We start from the raw sequence: 19,113 nt of genomic DNA on the forward strand, positions 1-19,113 counted from the left end.
TAAATACCAGTGAGGAAAATTTATGGATCATATGGTAAGAGTATGTTTAGTTTTATAAGAACAAATCAGTTTGTTTAGATACAATCATCTTCCCAAGTGGCTGTGCCATTTTGCAATCCCGTCAATAATGAGGAGTTAATGTCGCTACACAGCCTCACAAGAACTTGGGGTTGTTGTGCTTGGGATTTTAGTTATTTTAATATTAATGTGATATTACAATTCTCTTTTAATTTTAAATTTTCTGATGTCATATTATATTTAAAATATTTCTATGCACCTGTTTATCATGTGGATACTATGGTGAAGTGTCTCTTCAGATCATTTGTATATTTGGTAATTAGGTTGTATTTTTTAAAAATATTTAATTTATTTATCCATGAAATATTGGGGTACAGGCAAGAGGTATGGGGGATGAGAAGATTCACCAGAGACAGAGTGGGGAGCAGAACAGGGGATTGACTGAAATACACTGCTGAGGGGAACAGCTTGCGAGACAGAAGAGGTCTGTGCTACATATGGCTAGCTCCCTGGCCAGGGAACCAACTCAGGCTGCAATGTTGAGAGCACTGAGGCTTATCCTAGGCCACCAGGGACGCCCTAGGTTGCATGTTTTCCTATTGATTCTTTTTTAATAAGAATGTTTTGTATTGGGCCTCCCTGGTGGCGCAGCAGTTGAGTGCTGGGTTGTGAGGCTGCCCGCAGACTCTGCAGCGCCGGTTCGATCCCAGGCAGCTCCCTGGACACCTGAGGAGGGTCCCACATGGTACGCAGACATCTCCTGCCGCCCGCTGCTCCCCTCAGCAGTGTACTTCGGTCCTTCTGCCTGATCTGCTCCCCGCTCTGGCTTGGTGAGTTCTCTCACCCTCCCGCATTTCTAACTGTACCCAGTGCTTGTATAAATAAATAAAAATAAATCTTAAAAAAAAGAATGTTTTATATTTATACTGCTCTTTTTTTGGCTTTAATACATTTTATTTTATTTTATATGTTTTAATAATAAATTTTATTTTTATATTCCCCATACAATTGCAACCCCCCATTCTGACCCCAATCCCACCCCTCCCGCCGCCACCCCCCATAGAGTGTCTCTGATTCATAGTTTTTTGTTGATTTTGATTTTCACTTTCTTATAGTTATTCATTTTCCTGGTCCCTTATTTAGGTTTTCTAGATTCCTGCTATGAGTGAGACCATCCGGTATTTTTCTTTTTCTTTCTGGCTTATTTCTCTGAGGACGATCCCTTATAGCGCCATCCATGTTGCTGCAAATTGCATGTTTTTATCTTTTTTGAATGCTGAGTAATATTCCATGGTGTATATGTACCACATCTTCTTGATCCAGTCATCTATTTTTGGGCATTAGTGTTGTTTCCAAAGCTTAGCTATTGTAAATAGTGCTGCTATAAACATAGGGGTGCAGGTGTTCTTTGGAATTGATGTTTCTGTGTCCTCTGGGTAAATAACTAGTAGTGGAATTGCTGGATCATATGGAAGCTCTATGTTTAGTAGGTCCAGAAATCGCCACACATCTCTCCATAGTGGTTGGACCAGTTTGCACTCCCACCAGCAGTGCAGGAGAGTTCCTTTTTCTCCACACCCTCGCCAACATTTGTTGTTGCTAGTTTTTTTAATATGTGTCATTCTCACTGGTGTAAGATGGTATCTCATGGTAGTTTTGATTTGCATTTCCCTGATTACAAGTGATGTTGAACATTTTTTCATATGCCTGTTGGCCATTTGCATTTCCTCTTCAGAGAAGTTTCTTTTTAGCTCTTCTGCCCATTTTTGATGGGATTATTTTCTTTGTTGTTGTTGAGTCTCATCAGCTCTTTGCAGATTTTTGTGATCAGTCCTTTATCATTAGTGTTGTGTGCAAAAATGTTCTCCCAGTTGGTGAGGTTTCTCTTTGTTTTTGTTCTTGTCTCTTTTCCTGTGCAGAAGCTCTTTAATTTGATGTAGTCCCAGCTGTTTATTTTTTCCTTCACTATCACTGCTTTGGGTGATGTGTCTGTAAAGATGTCTTTGATGTGAATATCACGTAGTGATTCTCCTATATTTCCTTCTATGTATTTTTATGGTTTCAGGTCTTATGTCTAGTTCTTTAATCCATTTTGAGTTGATTTTTGTGTATGGTGTGAGGTAGTGGTCAAGCTTCATTCTTTTGCATGTAGCGACCCAGTTTTCCCAACACCATTTATTGAACAAACTTTCTTTGCTCCAATGCATAATCTTTTCTCCTTTGTCAAAGATTAGTTGACCATAAATCTGTGGGTTTATTTCTGGATTTTATATTCAATTCCATTGGTCTGTATGTCTGTTTTGTTCCAATACTATGCAGTTTTGATGATTATGGTTTTGTAGTATATTTTGAAGTCTGGGAGTGTGATGCTCCATTCCTTTTTTTTTTTTTTTTTTTTTTCAGGAGAGCTTTGGCTATTCGGGATTTTTGGTGATTCCATATGAATTTCATCAATAATTGTTCTATTTCTTTGAAGAATGGCATTGAGATTTTGATTGGAATAGCATTGAATCTGTATATTGCTTTTGGTATGATGGCCATTTTAATAATGTTTTTTCTTCCAATCCATGAGCAGGGGATGTCTTTCCATTTCTTTGTGTCTTCATCTATTTCTTTTAACAGTGTTTTATAGTTTTCTTTGTATAGGTCCTTTACATCTTTTGTTAAATTTATTCCCAAAATTTTTTTTGTTTCAATAATAAAAGGGATTTTTTTTTTATTTCTTCTTCTTTAGATTCATTGTTTGTGTATAGGAAGGCTACTGACTTTTGTGTGTTGATTTTGTATCCTGCCACTTTACTGAACTGATTGATGAGTTGAATTAGTTTTTCTGTGGAGTTTTTGGGGTTCTCTATGCATATTATCATATCATCTGCAAATAGTGATAGTTTGACTTCTTCTTTTCCTATTTGGATTCCTTGTATGTCTTTCTCTTGTCTGATTGCTCTGGCTAGGACTTCCAGTATTATATTGATAAGCAGTGGTGAGAGTGGACATCCTTGTCTTGTTCCAGATCTTAATGGAATTGCTTTCAGCTTTTCACCATTGAGAATGATACTGGCTGTTGGCTTGTCATATATGACCTTTATGATGTTGAGGTATGTTCCTTGTATCCCAAGAATTTCAAGGGCTTTTATCATGAATGGGTGTTGCACTTTAGCGAAAGCTTTCTCAGCATCTATTGATATTATCATATGGTTTTTATATTTCTTTTTGTTGATGTGTTGGATAACGTTGATTGATTTTCGGATGTTGAACCATCCTTGTGTCCCTGGAATGAATCCTACCTGGTCGTGGTGAATTATCTTATGGATACATTTTCGGATTCTGATAGCTAAAATTTTAGTGAGGATTTTTGCATCAGTGTTCATTAGGGAGATTGGCCTGAGTTTTCCTTTTTTGTTTTGTCCTTGTTCGGTTTTGGTATTAGTGTAATGTAGGCTTCATAGAACGTGTTTGGTATTGTCCCTTCCTTCTCAATTTTTTGGAAGAGTTTGTGAAGGATAGGCACTAATTTGTCTCTGAATGTTTGGTAGAATTCATTTGTGAATCCATCAGGTCCTGGGCTTTTGTTTTTGGGGAGGTTTTTGATAAACATTTCAATTTTTCTGTTTGTAATCAGTCTGTTTAGGTGTTCTATTTCTTCTTTATCTAGCTTTGGGTGATTGTAGAGTTGTAGGAATTTGTCCATCTCCTCTAGATTGTTGAACTTGTTTCCATATAACTGTTCGTAGTAGTTACTGTTTATTCTTTTGATTTCTGCTGTGTCCGTTGTGATTTCTCCTCTTTCATTGATGATCCTGTTTATTTGTGCTTTCTCCCTTTTTTCCTGTTTGAGCCTGGCTAGGGTTTTGTGTATTTTATTGATTTTTTCGAAAAACCAGCTCTTAGTTTCATTGATCTTTTGGATTTTTTTTTTTTTTTTTTTAGTTTCATTTTCATTTATTTCTGCTTTGGTTTTTATTATTTCTTTTATTTTTCTGGTTTTGGTTTTTTGTTGTTGTTGTTGTTCTTTTTCTAGATCTTTGAGCTTTGAGATTAGGTTGTTTCTTTGAGTTCTTCCTTGTTTCTTGATGTGAGATTCCATTGCTATGTATTTTCCTCTTATTACTGCTTTTGCTGCATACCATACATTTAGGGAATTGGCATCCTCCTTGTCATTCAATTCAAATAATTTTTTAATTTCTTCTTTGATCTCCTCATTAGTCCAGTGTTCTTCCAGTAGTGTGGTTTTTAATCCGCATGATGTAGGAGAGTTCCTTGCCTTCTTTTTATGGTTTATTTCTAGTTTGATGCCTTCATGGTCAGAAAAGATGGTTGGTATGATTTTAATCTTGGTGTATCTGTTGAAGTGTGTCTTGTGTCCCAGTATGTGATCTATCCTGGAGAATGATCCGTGTGCGCTTGAGAAAAATGTGTACTCCGTTTTTTTTTTTTTTTTGGGGGGGGTTTAGTGTTCTATAGATGTCTGTTAAGCCCAAGCACTCTAGATCCTTATTTAGAGCTTTAGTGTCTTTACTTATTTTTTGTCTCGTTGATCTATCTATTGTTAATAGTGGTGTGTTGAAGTCTCCCACTATGTATGTGTTTTTTCTGATGTCTGTTTTCAGATATGACAATAGTTGTCTGATATACTTTGGTGCTCCTTCGATTGGTGAATATATGTTAATGAGTGTTATTTCTTCTTGAAGTATGTCCCATTGATCATAATATAGTAACCATTGGGGTCTCTTTTTAACTTTTTGAGTTTGAAATCTATTTTATCAGATATAAGTATAGCTGTTCCTGCTTTCTTTTTTGGTCCATTTGCTTGTAGGATTGTTCTCCATCCTTTAACTTTGAGTCTGTTTTTATCTTTTGTAGGTAAATGTGTTTCCTGGAGAGAGCAAAAGGTTGGATTTTGTTTCTTAACCCAGCCTGTGACTCTGTGTCTTTTTATTGAAGAGTTTATAACATTTACATTTAGAGTTAATATTGATGTGTTAGCATCTGTATTTGCCATTGTGTTTGTCTTTCCTTTGATTTTATTTATTCTTTTAATAACTTTTTTTTGGCCCTCTTTCATTGTCATTCATCCCTCTGAAGTTCTGGCTTTAGGATTCCTTGTAGTATTTTTTGGAGTGGGGGTGTAGTCATAATGAAATTCCAGAGTTTCTCTTTGTCTGCGACTGTCCTCATTCTTTCTTCATAGAGGAAGGAGAGCTTTGTGTGATAGAGTATTCTTGTTTGCAATCTGTTTTCTTGGAGTCTGTTGCCTATGTCCCTCCACTCTCTCCTTGCCCGTAGTATTTCTTTGGAGACATCTGATGTCAGCCTGATTGGTTTTCCTTTGTATGTTATCTGTTTCTTCCCTCTTGTCAGCTTCATTATTTTTTTCCTTCTCCTGGATTCTTGGGAGCTTTACTATTATGTGCCTTTCTGTATTTTTCTTTTCATCATGGAAGTCTGGTGTTCTTCTTGCTTCTTGTATATCAATTTCCAGCTCCTTCTTCACGTTTGGGAAGTTCTCTTCAATTATCTCCTTGATTATTTTCTTTATTCCTACATCCCTCTCCTCTCCTTCTGGGATTCCTATAACTCTTATATTTCCTTTCCTCATGGAGTCAGATAGTTCCCAAAGTCTTTCTTTGGTCTTTTTCCTTTGTACTTCTCTTTCCTTTTCTGTTTTGGTTCTTTATATTTCTGTGTCTTCAAGAGTACTTATTTGTTCTTCCATTTCATCTATTCTGCTTTCATTGCTTTTCGCAGAGTTCTTTAGTGCCTCCATTCATTCTTTGATCTCCTGCATTTCTTTTACTTCCCTAGTTAGGGACTCAATTTCATTCTTATGTTTGTTGATTATTTTTGCCTTATCATTGTTTTCCATTACGACTTCTGTCATTTTTTTAATCATGGCAATTTTAAATTTTCTTTCTGGAAGGCTCAGAAGATCTTCCAAATTACTGTCGTTGCAATCTGGGGAGTAATTTTCATTTTGTGGTGTGCTTTTTTTCTGAGGAGTTGCTGGGTTGCGTGTGGTTTTTCTTTTCCCTACTGCCTGTTTTCTAATTTGCCGTATGCATTGGGACACTGTGTTGCTGGGATTGGCCGGCATCTTGGGCGAACTTCCCAGCTCACCTCTGGCTCTTCCAGGAGCCATCTGCCGGTTTCAATCAGGCTTTACTGAAGAAAGGTCCCTGTTCTAAAAAGGCAATGAGGTTTCACACTCCTCTGCATGCCTGGTCTGCCCCTGCGGTGGGTTCCCGCTCCCCCTCATGGCTGGGACTGCAGGCCAGAAGGGGCCTGGCATGGGTGAACTTCCCAGCTCACCTCTGTTTCCTCCGGGAGTCTTCTGCCAATTTCAAGCAGTTTTTACTGAAGAAACGTCCCTGTTATAAAGTGGTGATGCGGGCACACACTCCTGTGCAACCAGTCTAACCCAGCATTGGGTTCCCGCTCCTCCTCTGGGCTTGGACTGCAGGCCAGAAGGGGCCTGGTGTGGGCGAACTTTGAGCATTTTTTTTATATATCTTTGGAAAATGCCATTGAAGTTTTTATTGGGATTACACTGAATCTGTAAATTGCATTGGGTCAGATGCACATTTGGTATGTTGATTCTCCCAAACCAAGGGCAGGGAATATCTTTCCATTTCTCTTTTTTTTTTCCATTTCTATTAACAATATCTTACTCTTTTCTTGGCATCTTTACCTCCTTTGTTATATTTACTCCATGGTACTTCATCTCATGATTATATGTGGGATTGTTTTCTTAAGTTCTTTTCTAGTTAATTTTGTGCATATAGAAGGCAATTGATTCTTGTGTGTTGTTTTTTTTTTTTAAAGGTTGGTTTATTTATTAAGTTAACACAAGTTGACAACATTGTGTTTGTTTGTTTATTTATTTATTTATTTATTTATTTATTTATGCAAGCACTGGGTACAGTGAGATGCGCACAAGGGTGAGAGAACTCACCAGAGCCAGCGCGGGGAACAGAACAGGCAGACTAATGAAGTAAACTGCTGAGGCGAGCAGCGACTGGCAGGAGAGGTCTGTGCACCATGAGGGTCCCTCGTCGGCGGCCGGGGATTGAACTGGCACTGTGGAGGCTGCAGGCAGATTTGCAGCCCAATGGTCAACTGCTGCACCACTGGGGAGGCCCTGTGTGTTGATTTTTTACACTTTCAACTACATTGAAGTGGCTTTTTATTTTAATTTGTTTTTCGGTGGAATCTTTTGTTTTCTTAGTGTATATTACATTGTCCACAACAGCTTTAATTGTGCTGAAATGTTCAAATCCATACAACTGAGAGACTGTTAAATGTTTTATTATTTTAAACATTTTAATTATGTTACACAAAACTGACAAATTGTAGGCAATGAATAGTCTCAGTATATGTTTATAATAGTCCGATTCAGCTTCTTCATTCAATACGTGTATTGAATTCTCATTATATCCCATAACCTTCTCTTGATATCCCATGACTTTTATTGACCTGTAAACTATGACAGTAGCTAGAATACATAATAAGTATGTTATCTATCATCAGAAAAAATAAAAATGCCAATGATTTAAAAGAACAGTTGCAAGTGGTCAACCCAGACGTTCAAAGATGATGTTACCATTTTTTAACCATTCCTGGCTGCCTCCAAACTGACATTGTGCCCACATGGGCCTCACCTGGGCTGAAGGCAAGGTCAGCCTGATTAGCACCCTCAGAGCGTGAATGTCTGAGAATGAGTTAAATGTCTGATATCCAGTTGGAACTGCATATTATCATGAAATATTTTGTTGTGAAATTTTCATATTTATGATATGTAAATCCGATGAGGTTTCTCGTTTGAACTACTCCACATGGAAGTGCAAACACTCTGAGAACCCCATAATAATGTGGCCAAAAGGACATTGTCCTCAAATTCCCAGAAATTCTAGGAAATTAAATATATGGGGATAAACACACAAGAAAAGTGTGGTGTGATGTTGTGAGTGCCCTTCCTCAACTATCTCTGGAAATATTAGAATATTGCGTAGTCCACTAGCTAGTATTTTTTTTTTTTACCATTATAGCTTCCAAAGTTCCTTTATTGTTTCTTGAAAAACCCTACTCACTAATTTAGTAAACTTTTAGTTATTATACTGCACATGAAATTAACAGCTTTCACAGGCACTGTCTTATATCTGGTGTCCACTGTGCGCTGAGTGTGTTTATGGTAAATGCCGGTGGCACCCACACCAGAGCCTCCAGGAGGGACTCTACTCTGTCATGTGTGGGTCTTTGTTCACAGAAGGTCATGACCACTCAGTTTCCAACTTGGGCCCTCAGGTCTTCCTTATGCGAGGACGGCCTCACTCACAAAGAACAGGGGCATCTGTCCCACCAATAGCCCCTATTCCCACATGTGACTGCAAGAGTCAGTAACATGAAAGGGGAAGTGACTTAGATACTGGAGATGCTGCCCCAATGAGAGAAATTCTGCTGGTGACTGAGATGAAAACCAACCATCACTCCTTAGCCAAGAGCACAGAAGTGGAGAACAGCAGACAAATGCTGAAGTTAGGTGACCTTCCTTGTACAGAGAATAACAAATTGCAGCTAAGTGTTAAAAAGAGCAACAATCAATGCTAATCGAGTGAATGAGCAGAAGAATATATGAAGTCATCGAAAATATATCTTAAAAATGAGCATCTATTTTTAAATTATACAATAAAATTATATAAAGAATAGGAAGGGGACAATAATGTGAAAATTTAAAATAAATATGTCATAATAGAGTCATGAACTAATCTTCTCCATTACATTTTGGTGAGTCTCCCCTTCATCAGTCTCCCTACAGCCGACTTCATGGCTTGGTTCCTCAGACTGTATATGACGGGATTAAGGGTGGGGGGCACCACAGTGTAGAACATAGAAATGACCGGAGTCTCTGAGGTCGGCTTCAGATAAGCAAAGGATCCAGTGGAGACAAACAGCACCACAACCAGCATGTGGGAAAGGCAGGTGGAGTAGACTTTGGACTTCCCTTCTGTGGATGGGATCTTCCTGACAGCAGAGAAGATATGGACATAGGAAATAACGATAAAAACAAAACAAAAGGAATCCGTCACTACACTAGTGAGAATAGGGACAAGTTCGTTGATTAAATTTCCTGAGCAGGAAGTAGCCAATAACTGGGGGATGTCACAGAAGAACTGGTGGACCACGTTGGACCCACAGTTGGACAAGGAGAAGGTTCCAACTGTGTGCATCACAGCATGGATACCCCCACCCAGCCAGGACACAGCTGTCAGCTGCACACACCTGTCCCTGCACACGATGACCTCATAGTGCAGGGGGTGGCAGATGGCAGCATAGCGGTCATTGCTCATCACCACAAGGATGTGAAACTCTGCAGCCCCTGAAAGAATCAGCACAAAGACCTGGAGGACACAGCCCGAGTAGGAGATGGAGCCGCTGTGCCTCAGAGAGTTGGCAAGGGACTTGGGGACCGTGGCTGAGAGGAAGCAGAGGTCCGAGAAGGACAGACTCCTCAGTAAGAAGTACATAGGGGTATGGAGGTGCCGGTCCAGGGTGGTGATGAGGATGATGAGCCCGTTCCCCAGCAGGGCGCACAGGTAGACCAGGGATCAGAGCAGCAGGTGCAAGAAGCCCATGGTCCCCTGGGTGGGAAAGCCCAGGAGGATGAATTCTGTCACGGCCGTGAGATTGGTCAGCCCTGGAGCCATCATCTATGTAAAAACATCTAGCTGAGTAAAACATGATACCTACAAGGACAGTCACAGGTATGTCCCAGTGGTCACTCTGAGGCTGTGGAGTGCAACAGGTCCATGTCTCTCACTCTGTTGAGCCTTTTGTGTTCAGCTCCAGAAACATGCTTTTATCACACTGGATCTGGGATCAGGAAAGAGGGACATTTTGGTGATCATAGGATTCTGCTCTGGTTGATCTCATAGCCAGACCAACAGCCCCTCCCCACCTCCCCAGTACTGTTGCTCCCGCCTCCTGCCCAAGCCCCAGTGTCTCCGTCCAGCACACTTCCGAGAGGTTATGCAAGGTACAGCCCAAGTGGACACGTGACCAAACCCAGCGCCTCCCCACCCTGGAGAGCCTGTCCCTGCTCCTTCAGCACAGCCCTGGTCTGGGGAGGCCCCACAGGGACGGGTGTGCAGGGAGATAGGGTGTGCGGGTCCCTGATTTCCTGCTCCCCAGGACCAGACACTGTCCTGGAACTGAATGATCTGGGTTGTGTGTCCCCATGTGGTGTGTCCTGACGCCTCCTCTGTCAGATTCCTGCCCCTGTGGCCTCACTGCTTCCTCCTGGTCCATCTCCTCATCTCCCTGCCCCTGACTCCCCACATTTGAGGACCCAGAGACCACGTTTCCCGCAGAGTCTCCTCCTGGGTCACACCCACACATCCCTCCTGCAGGATGGGCTCGTCCACCCCGGGTGCCTCCCGGCCCCTCTGTCCCCCTCAGACTCATGCACGTCTGTGCAGGGAGGAGGCCACAAGCCAGCACACATTTGCTGAAGAGAGTGCTAGGTGACTTTCAGAGATCAAGTGGGTCAGGAGCAGATGAAAAGGAAGAAAACCCCACTTATGTGCATTTCTCTAACCCATGTGGGCAGAACTGACATGGAGGCCCAGTCTGTCTTTACCTTTGCAAATGCTATGAACAATTGGTTGCTGTCTCTTCTCCTTTCATTGGGCCATTATTGTTTTGCTCTAGGTTGTACCCGATATGATGAAGAGATGAAAAGATGTCCGGTGCACCCAATAGTTCTGGGTGGCCTTGTGGAGCTGATTTCTGTTTCTTGGACTTGTTTAGCCCTACACAAGCCATTCCTCTTTTAATTTTTGCATCTATAAAACACGTTACTCATCTCACAGATGCCAAGAAATTCAAAGACTTTGGTTGTGGGGATCCTATGTACTCACTTCCACTCTTCTGGTTGAAACGTCTCAGCCAATGAAGGGAATGGTCAGTCCTTCCTGCTCACCACGACTGAGCAAAGCTTCTCAGCCCAGGAGCACATTCCCCACATTTAATCTCTTCGGACACAGACTCGAGTCTGTCCACCGTGTGGATCCCTGTGTCCAGCACCTGCTGAGGGAAGGGGACACGACGGAAAGTGTGGGCTGAGTGTGAGGAGCTGAAGCGTGGTCACTGGCAGCTCTCAGAGGTCCCAGGAAGCAGCAGGGCAGAGTCCGCCCAGCTTATTAGACTTTAACACTGAATAATGACACGATCTCGCCCTGGACTTCGCTGGCCCCACAGGATGAGCCCATCCCGGGACGGAAACAAACACATCCGCGTGCGGGTCAGGACACACCAGCGAGCTCGGAGCAGGGTCTGGAGGCTGAATACACCTGCCCGCGACTCTGCAGGCACTGGGCGTCCTCCTTAGAGACTGTCCATGTAGGCCTTGGCATATGTCTAGACTGGGGTGCTGCTCCCTGTTGTGGTGGGGACACGTGTGTGGATGGATGAAATGCCCTTGTCAGGAATGTGGGGTGCACATGGCTTCTCCCCATGCAGGGCCTGTGCTCACAGTGGTTTCTGAGGTCCAGGAGTGCTCTAGTGTTGTGGGGCCACTTGTTTATTTCACTTGGGGTTCCCTGTCCTTGGACTTGTGGAAGTAGGAGGGTGTTCACGTGGGTGTTCCATGGAGTGTGAGGGGGGCACCTCACACACAGAGGGGCAGAAATGGAACCCCAAAACAAGACAACAAAGACGTGATTAATGGCAATTATTAACATGACCCCACATCACCCCACTCGGGAGGTAAATTCCTCTTCTCAAAAGAGTCTGGAGGTTTTGCTCAAAGCCAAGACAGAAAGTATGTAAAGGCCGTGGTCCGAGAGTGATGGAGGCCCAGGGGGGAGACACCTGCCTTCAGGGTCTTTCATGTAAAGAGGAGCAGCTTGGGAGACTTCCCCACACATATTTTATTCTGAAATCTCAATGGATTCGGTCTGGCCATTACCATGCATGTTATAAGAGAATTATTGTCTGACTGAGTCTGTTATGATCCGTCAGGCATGTTTGGAGACACCTGTCCAACTGCAGAGAGGACGCATGAGGTAGGAGCCTCCCCCAGTTCATGTTCTCAGGGTGGGTGAGCAGCCGTGAGGCCCCAGTGTTGACAGCACAGAAACTGCCGAGAATAAAAATTACAGATAGTGCCGTGCTTCACTTTATATGATGTAGAAAGAGACATAATCCCAGATGTACCAGAAAGTGGAGGAGAAGACCTGGTGCAGGACATCAACAAACAACCTTGTGAACCCCTAAAATGTGAACTCCTAAAAATAAACACAAGAGCATCAAGTGTCTTAAAAATTATAAAACTTAACAAACGAAACATAGTTCTTCAAAAATAGTTCACAAAAAAAAAAAAAACATGCTTTTGAAGGACTGTAATCAAATCAGAACGCCGCAAAAATGACCATGAAACAGAGGCTTAAATCATAGACTCCGATTCTTTTTTATTTTTAATATTTTTTTATATATTTTTACACCATTCTTCATTTTTTGCACAATGTATGCTTTCTCATCTCAGGTGTAGTCCCTGTGAGATCCCAGCACCCACTCATCCGCGAGAATCACTGCCGTCCTCTGTGCCCTTCCCACCCATTCTGTTCCTGCTCCCTTATCCCCATTGTAGTGTGTCAGGTTTATAGTCGCCTGTTGGTGTTGATTTTTGCTTTATTATAAATACTTTTTTTTTCCTGTTCTCTTATTTGGATCCTCTACGTTCCTGCTATGAGTGAGATCATCTGGTATTTTTCTTTTTCTGTCTGGCTTATTTCACTGAGCATGATCCCTTCCAGCTCCATCCGTGTTGCTGTGAATGGCACAAGTTTATATTTTTGGTTGCGGAGTAATATTCCATTGTGTGTATAGACCACATCTTCTTGATCCAGTTATCGATGAGGGGGCATCCGATGTGGAGAAAAATGAACTCCCCTGCACTGCTGGTGTTAGTATGAACTGGTCCAACCACTATGGAGAGCTGTGTGGAGATCCCTCACACTGATAAAAATGGAGCTTCCATATGATGCAGCAATCCCACTCCTAGGGATCTATCCAAGGGACAAAAACATGTTAATTCGAGAGGACGCCTGTACTGCTAGTTTATTGCAGCACTGTTTACAATAGGTAGGCTACGGAAACAACCCAGATTCACATTGTTTAAGAAACTTCCACCCATCTGTGGGAGATTCATTTCAAGTGCAATTCCTACTTGACTTTTGAACCGAAGAATGAATTTCTTTTGGAGGATGTTGCCCCATTACGAATCCTGAGGGCTGGGAGGCCCCACTTTCTGTCTCCCCTCCCATACCCTCCACAAGGCGGGGTCCTCAATGGAGACACACACAGGAGCTGTGGGTACCGAGTGCCCAGAACTGGGGTCCTGTGACCAGGTACTCCCAAGGACAAACCCCCTTTACAACTGCTTGATTTCATAAATTTTGGAGATAACTGAGCTCTATCTAGAACATTCTTTCACATACCAGCCATAATATTTAAAAAAAAACTAGGATTCATATACTGAATGTCACACAGATATGAGTTTTGAAAAATGACTGCATTATTTTAGGAAAAATATTTTTTTTAAGATTTATTTATCTATACAAGCAATGGGTACAGGCAGAAGTGCGTGAGGGTGAGATAATTCACCAGAGCCAGGGCAGGGAGCAGAGCAGGCCGACTGATGAAATACTCTGCCAGGGGAGCAGCTGGCACAGCAGGAGATGTCTGTGTGCCATGGGGGACCCTCGCCAGCAACTGGGGATCAAACCAGCACTGAAGAGACTATGTGCAGCTTTGCAACCCAGTGCTCAACCGTTGCACCACCTGGGAGGCCCAGGAAATATATTTTTGAAGAATAGAAAAATGTTAAAATTTGTCAAAGGTAATCTGAAATGAAAAGTCTTATTTTACTTTAAAATGGTGATGGTAATAGTTAGAGGGAAAATCTAAATAACTGCTGGGTTCATGAATGTAGATGGTGTAATTAATTTAGGAAAACAATGATATCTCACATGCTGGTGTACTGGCTCTTCATCAGTCTCCCCACAGCCGACTTAATGGCTTGGTTCCTCAGACTGTATATGATGGGATTAAAGGTGGGGGGCACCATCATGTAGAACACAGAAATGACCACGTCAGACGTGGACGGGGTCCCTGAGGTCGGCTTCAGATAAGCAAAACTTCCAGTGGAGAGAAACAGCACCACAACTAGCAGGTGGAGAAGGCAGGTGGAGTAGACTTTGGCCTTCCCTTCTGTGGATGGGATCTTCCTCACAGCAGAGAAGATGTGGACATAGAAAATGATGATGAAAATGAAACAGCTGATACTCCAGGCCACACTAGTGAGAATGGGGACAAGTTTGTTCATTAAATTTCCTGAGTAGGAAATAGGCAATAACTGGGGGACGTCACAGAAGAACTGGTGGACCATGCTGGACCCACAGTAGGACAAGTAGAAGGTGCCAGCTGTGTGCATTACAGCATAGAGACCCCCCCACACAGCCAGGACACAGCTGTCAGCTGCACACACCTGTCCCTCATCATGATGACCTCATAGTGCAGGGGTGGCAGATGGCAGCATAGCAGTCAAGGCTCATCACCATGAGCAGGTGAAGCTCCACAGTTGTTGAAATAACCAGCACAAAGACCAGGAGGACACAGCCCTGTAAGGAGATGGAGCTGCTGTGCCTCAGAGAGTTGGCAATGGACTTGGGGACCATGGCTGAGAAGAGGCAGAAGTCCGAGGACAGTCTCCTTAGGAAGACGTACATGGGGGTGTGGAGGTGCCGGTCCAGGGTGGTGATGAGGATGATGAGCCCGTTCCCCAGCAGGGCGCACAGGTAGACCAGGGAGAAGAGCAGCAGGTGCAAGAAGCCCATGGTCCCCTGGGTGGGGAACCCCAGGAGGACAAAATCTGTCACGGCCGTGAGATTGGTCACCCCTCAGCAGCATTCATCTGTATGAAAAAATAAAGAGGAAGAAACTTTGTCATATCTTCCAATATTGAGCATAAGTGCATTATCAGCATAGAATAATGATTCAATGTATTTAGCCGGTAATCACTCCTTCTATGTGCCACGGAGTCTAGTACCCTCATCTGCATGTGCTGCTGTGTTCAAACTTTCATTTCCATCTCCTGTGAGGGGACATGATCACACTGTCCAATCATGTCCTGAAAATTGGGGAAGGCTTGAAGATTTTAATTGACCCTAAATTCTTTGAACTTTAAGAATTACAATCTCAAACCTCTCAACAAACCCGACTAACTGTCCCTCCCAACTGCCCCAGTCTTGCTGCTCCCCCTCCAGCCCAGGCCCCAGAGTCTCCGCTCAGCACACCTCCCAGAGGTTGTCCAGGACACAGTGCCAGAGGACACGTGACCATGCTCAGCCCCTCCCCAACCTAGAGAGCCTGTCCCTCCTCCAGCACAGCCCTGGTCTGGGGAGACCCCACAGTGACAGGTGTGCAGGGAGATGGGGTGTGCTGGTCCCTGTTTTCCTGCTCCCCAGGACCCAACACTGTCCTCGAACTGAATGATCTGTGCTCGGCGTCCCCGTGCGGCGTGTCCTGACACTTCTTCTGTCACATTCCTGTCCTTGTGCCCTCACTGCTGCCTCCTGGTCCATCTTCTCATCCACTCATCTCCCTGCCACAGACTCTCCACATCTGAGGACCCAGAGACCACGTTTCCCGCAGAGTCTCTTCCTGGGTCACACCCACACATCCCTCCTGCAGGATGGGCTCGTCCATCCCTGGGTCCCTCCTGGCCCCTCTGTATCCCCCTCAGACTCATGCACATCTGTGCAGGGAGGAGGCCGCTCCCGGGCTGAGCCAGATGGGTCTGTGTGTGTGGCTGTCCCTGCCGGTCCCAGGGCCCCGGGTCCCCCGGGTGCGGGTTTGTTCCTCCCCCCAGGCCTGTGCATGAGTAGGGACATCTGGACCCAGGGCAGCCCTGCCCAATCCCCTCCCTCTCCCTAATCTCACCCTGTCCCCCCTCTGTAGATTGGCGGAGGGGCAGGCCCTGGGGAGGCAGGATTTTTAGGAGAATATGGTAATATAAATAATTGCAACCCATTGGTGGGAATAATTTCTGAAATTAAAAAAAAAAGGAAATAAATTAGGGTACTTATTTGTTAATTATGTTGACATCTGTTAAGTGATTTATATACAAATTTAAAATGATAAAATAACATTTGACATTTATCTCCTCCAGGCCCTGTTTAAATATTGTGACTTTATTTTACAATATTACGAACAATCCCTCAGTGATGGAGTTGGGGGAAAATCCCAAGTTCACGTCCATAAATAGTCACACGATGCTGCCAGCCTCATGCTAGAATCAGAGCCCTGAAGCCGTCAACATGTTGCTGTAAATGTTATTGAGTATCTACTTGACTTATATCTGTCATGATGTTTAGGACAGAAATGCTTAACATTCTGAATTTAACAATAAATATTATTTTTTTAGTTTCCTTTAGCATTATTCATTACAGTCTAATTCCATTAATTGTTGTGTTTTTGTTTAGTATCCAAAACACACTGATTGTGCTGATGCTGAAATCCTAGGTATTAACATTAACTGTCACATATCCCATAAATAAAAATCTTTTAATATGATCAATGTATTAAGTCAATATCGTTGACCATCCTAAATTAAAAAAAGAATGTTTTCTCTCATTGAGTCTCACCTAGGCTGACACGGCAGTGGGACATTGAGCAACATGGGCGCCTTCAGCATTAGTTGTCATGATTTAGAAAACAAATAGTTTACCTAGGGCACATTCTCAAGTCTAGAATTAAGCTTGAATTTGAAAACTTCCAAGTGTGAGTGGATTCACCCCTGCAAAGTGCAGATACTTGCAGTCTGGGGGGAAAGATCCTGCTGCCATGTCGAGTCTCTATCCTGAGTTTGTCCACATGGTGCGGACAGAGTGTGTCCCGGCCTCTCACTCCATGGTCGGGGCTCGTGGGGAGCCTCTGAGCACACACAGCATGTTCCACCCTGTCCTGTGCCACCTCATGGACAGAGCAAGGCCTCAGGGCTGGGCTATTTGAGCTCTGGAGCTGGTGTCTGCGTGTTGGACGTGGTCCAGATTCCAGACCTCAGGGACCGTCCTCCAGAGGGAAAGTGTGTGTTTACTTGACTGTGTTAATTGGAGCGTCCTGCAGTGTGTCTCAGAGAGTAATTATCACACTCGGTGTGTAGATGTGATTTTGTGTCTGGCTCACACCTCTGTGGATATGAATTGACAAATCCTCATGTCCAGGTTCCATTTCCCACCTGTTGTGTCCGCCGTGGTGGGCACCATCAGTCATAACAGCGCCCTGAGTCTCTGTCTAGACAGCTGGAGAGTCGCCCGTCGCCCCCCGTGTGACCTTCATGGAGAGGCCTTGGGGATGGGTGTGAGGGGATGCGGAAAGGCCTGAGGCAGGAGGGAAGGGACACGGAGAGAGGCAGGAGGGAGACAAGGGAGGGAGAGTGGGGCAGAAAGACAATGGATGTCCAGCAGAAGTGAGTGACCACGGGGGTCACCAGCCCTGTGGGAAGAGAAACTTAACTCGTCTCTGAAATTGTGTATCCTGCGGTTCTTTTCCACCCCAACTCCTGACACAGCACTTACATTAGAACTGTTATAAGGTTTGAATAATTTTACTTTTAACCTTAACAAAATGGAGTAGAATATTAGGGTTTCTTCTCATGATGTCATATACTTAGGATTGCTGCATGACGATGGTGACGTCACACATGGAAACAGGCATTTATCTCCTTGAGTTTACTCTTTGTAGGGTGTGGGACAGGACTTGCTTCACTCTGCTGCGTGTGTCTGTCTGCTTCTCCCAGGGCCATTTCCCCACTTTCCTGCTCCAGTGCCTGCTCTGGCTCCTCTGCCGTAGGGTCACTGTCCATCCTGATGAGGGTGGGTTCCTGGGCCCTCGTTATATTCCATTGTTTTGCATGTCTGTTTTTGTCCCAGTGCCATGCTGCTTTAACTATTAGAGCTTTATTGTATAGACTTAAGTCTGGGATGTGCTGCCTCCATTCTTCTTCATTTTTGTCAGGATTATTTTGGGTTCTGTGTCTTTTGTGGTTCTATATATATTCAAATATTATTTGCTTCATATCTTTGAAGAATACCATTGAAATATTCATTGGGTAACTGTTAAATGTGTAAATTGCTGTGGTTCTTATGGATATTTTGTAATGCTGATTCTTCAATTCATAAGGAGGGTTTATCTTTCCATTTTTGGGCATTTCCTATTTATTTTAAGAATGTCTTACAATTTTCCATCTTTTGGGTTTACTCCTAGGTACTCAATTTTGTGATTATATAAAGGACTCCCTTCTCACCTTCTCTTCTTCATATTTTGCATATAAGAATGCAATCGGTTTTCATGTGTTCATTTTGTAAACTTCCACGTAAACAGAAGTGGTTTATTTAATTTAATTTAATTTGGGTTTTTTTTGGAGTCTCTAAAGTTCTCAATGTATAATAACATGTTGTCCAACAATTTTAAATGTCTAAATTCCAACAAACTTGAGGTGTTTAATGTTTTGTTCACTTACATATTTTAATTATGCTATACAATGACTTGAATAGTCTCAGTGAATGTTTATAATGCTTGATTCAGGTTCTTAATTCAATACATATATTGGATTCTTATTGTATCACAAAACTTTATACCTGTAAAGTATAACAATACCAAGAATTAATATGAAGAAAGTCATTTATTGGCAGAAAAATTAAAATTGCCTATCACTTAAAAGAAGAGTATGAAGTTGTCATCCCACACTTTTAAAGATGGAGATGTTGCTACTTTCTAACCGTTCCTGGCTGTCTCCTTATTTACTTTGTGTCCACATGGGTCTCACCTGGGCTGGAGGCAAGGTAGGCCTGACTAGCGGCCTCACAAGGTGAACTCTGTGAGAATGACTTAAATGTCTGACATCCAATTGGAACTACATTTTCATCATAAAATATTTTGGTGTGAAATTTTCAAATGTGGGACATCACAGCCGGGAAAGCAAAGGTGGATGTAGTCAGTGGAGAGGAGCTGAGGCCAGACAGCAAGTGACAATCATGG

General features: G+C 43.1%; 2 protein-coding genes across 10 annotated transcripts in view; both read left to right on the forward strand.

Annotated features, from left to right (window-relative positions):
- The window catches only part of LOC119250698 (zinc finger protein 39-like), a 42,344-nt gene that overhangs the window by 20,213 nt on the left and 3,018 nt on the right, over nucleotides 1-19,113 (forward strand). For 2 of the 9 annotated variants that reach the window (XR_008552682.1, XM_054697675.1), the window contains one exon: nucleotides 16,244-16,634. The exons of 3 other annotated variants lie outside the window; for them this stretch is intronic. Coding sequence is in view for 4 of the 6 variants with exons in the window: in XM_054697675.1 (XP_054553650.1) it covers nucleotides 16,244-16,339 (96 nt within the window). In the remaining 2 variants the exon portion in view is untranslated. Of the gene's footprint in view, nucleotides 1-6,928; nucleotides 7,643-9,313; nucleotides 9,777-10,722; nucleotides 12,373-15,318; nucleotides 15,764-16,243; nucleotides 16,635-19,113 lie in introns of those variants that run through there. 4 more of the 9 variants (XR_008552683.1, XM_054697674.1, XM_054697676.1 and 1 more) reach the window with 4 other exon arrangements.
- LOC119250859 (zinc finger protein 883-like) overlaps nucleotides 1-19,113 on the forward strand; it is a 106,434-nt gene that overhangs the window by 8,684 nt on the left and 78,637 nt on the right.

The sequence above is a fragment of the Talpa occidentalis genome, unplaced genomic scaffold (assembly GCF_014898055.3).
Source record: "Talpa occidentalis isolate TD23 unplaced genomic scaffold, MPIMG_talOcc4v2.1 talOcc4.18, whole genome shotgun sequence".
Classification (NCBI taxonomy): Eukaryota; Metazoa; Chordata; class Mammalia; order Eulipotyphla; family Talpidae; genus Talpa; species Talpa occidentalis.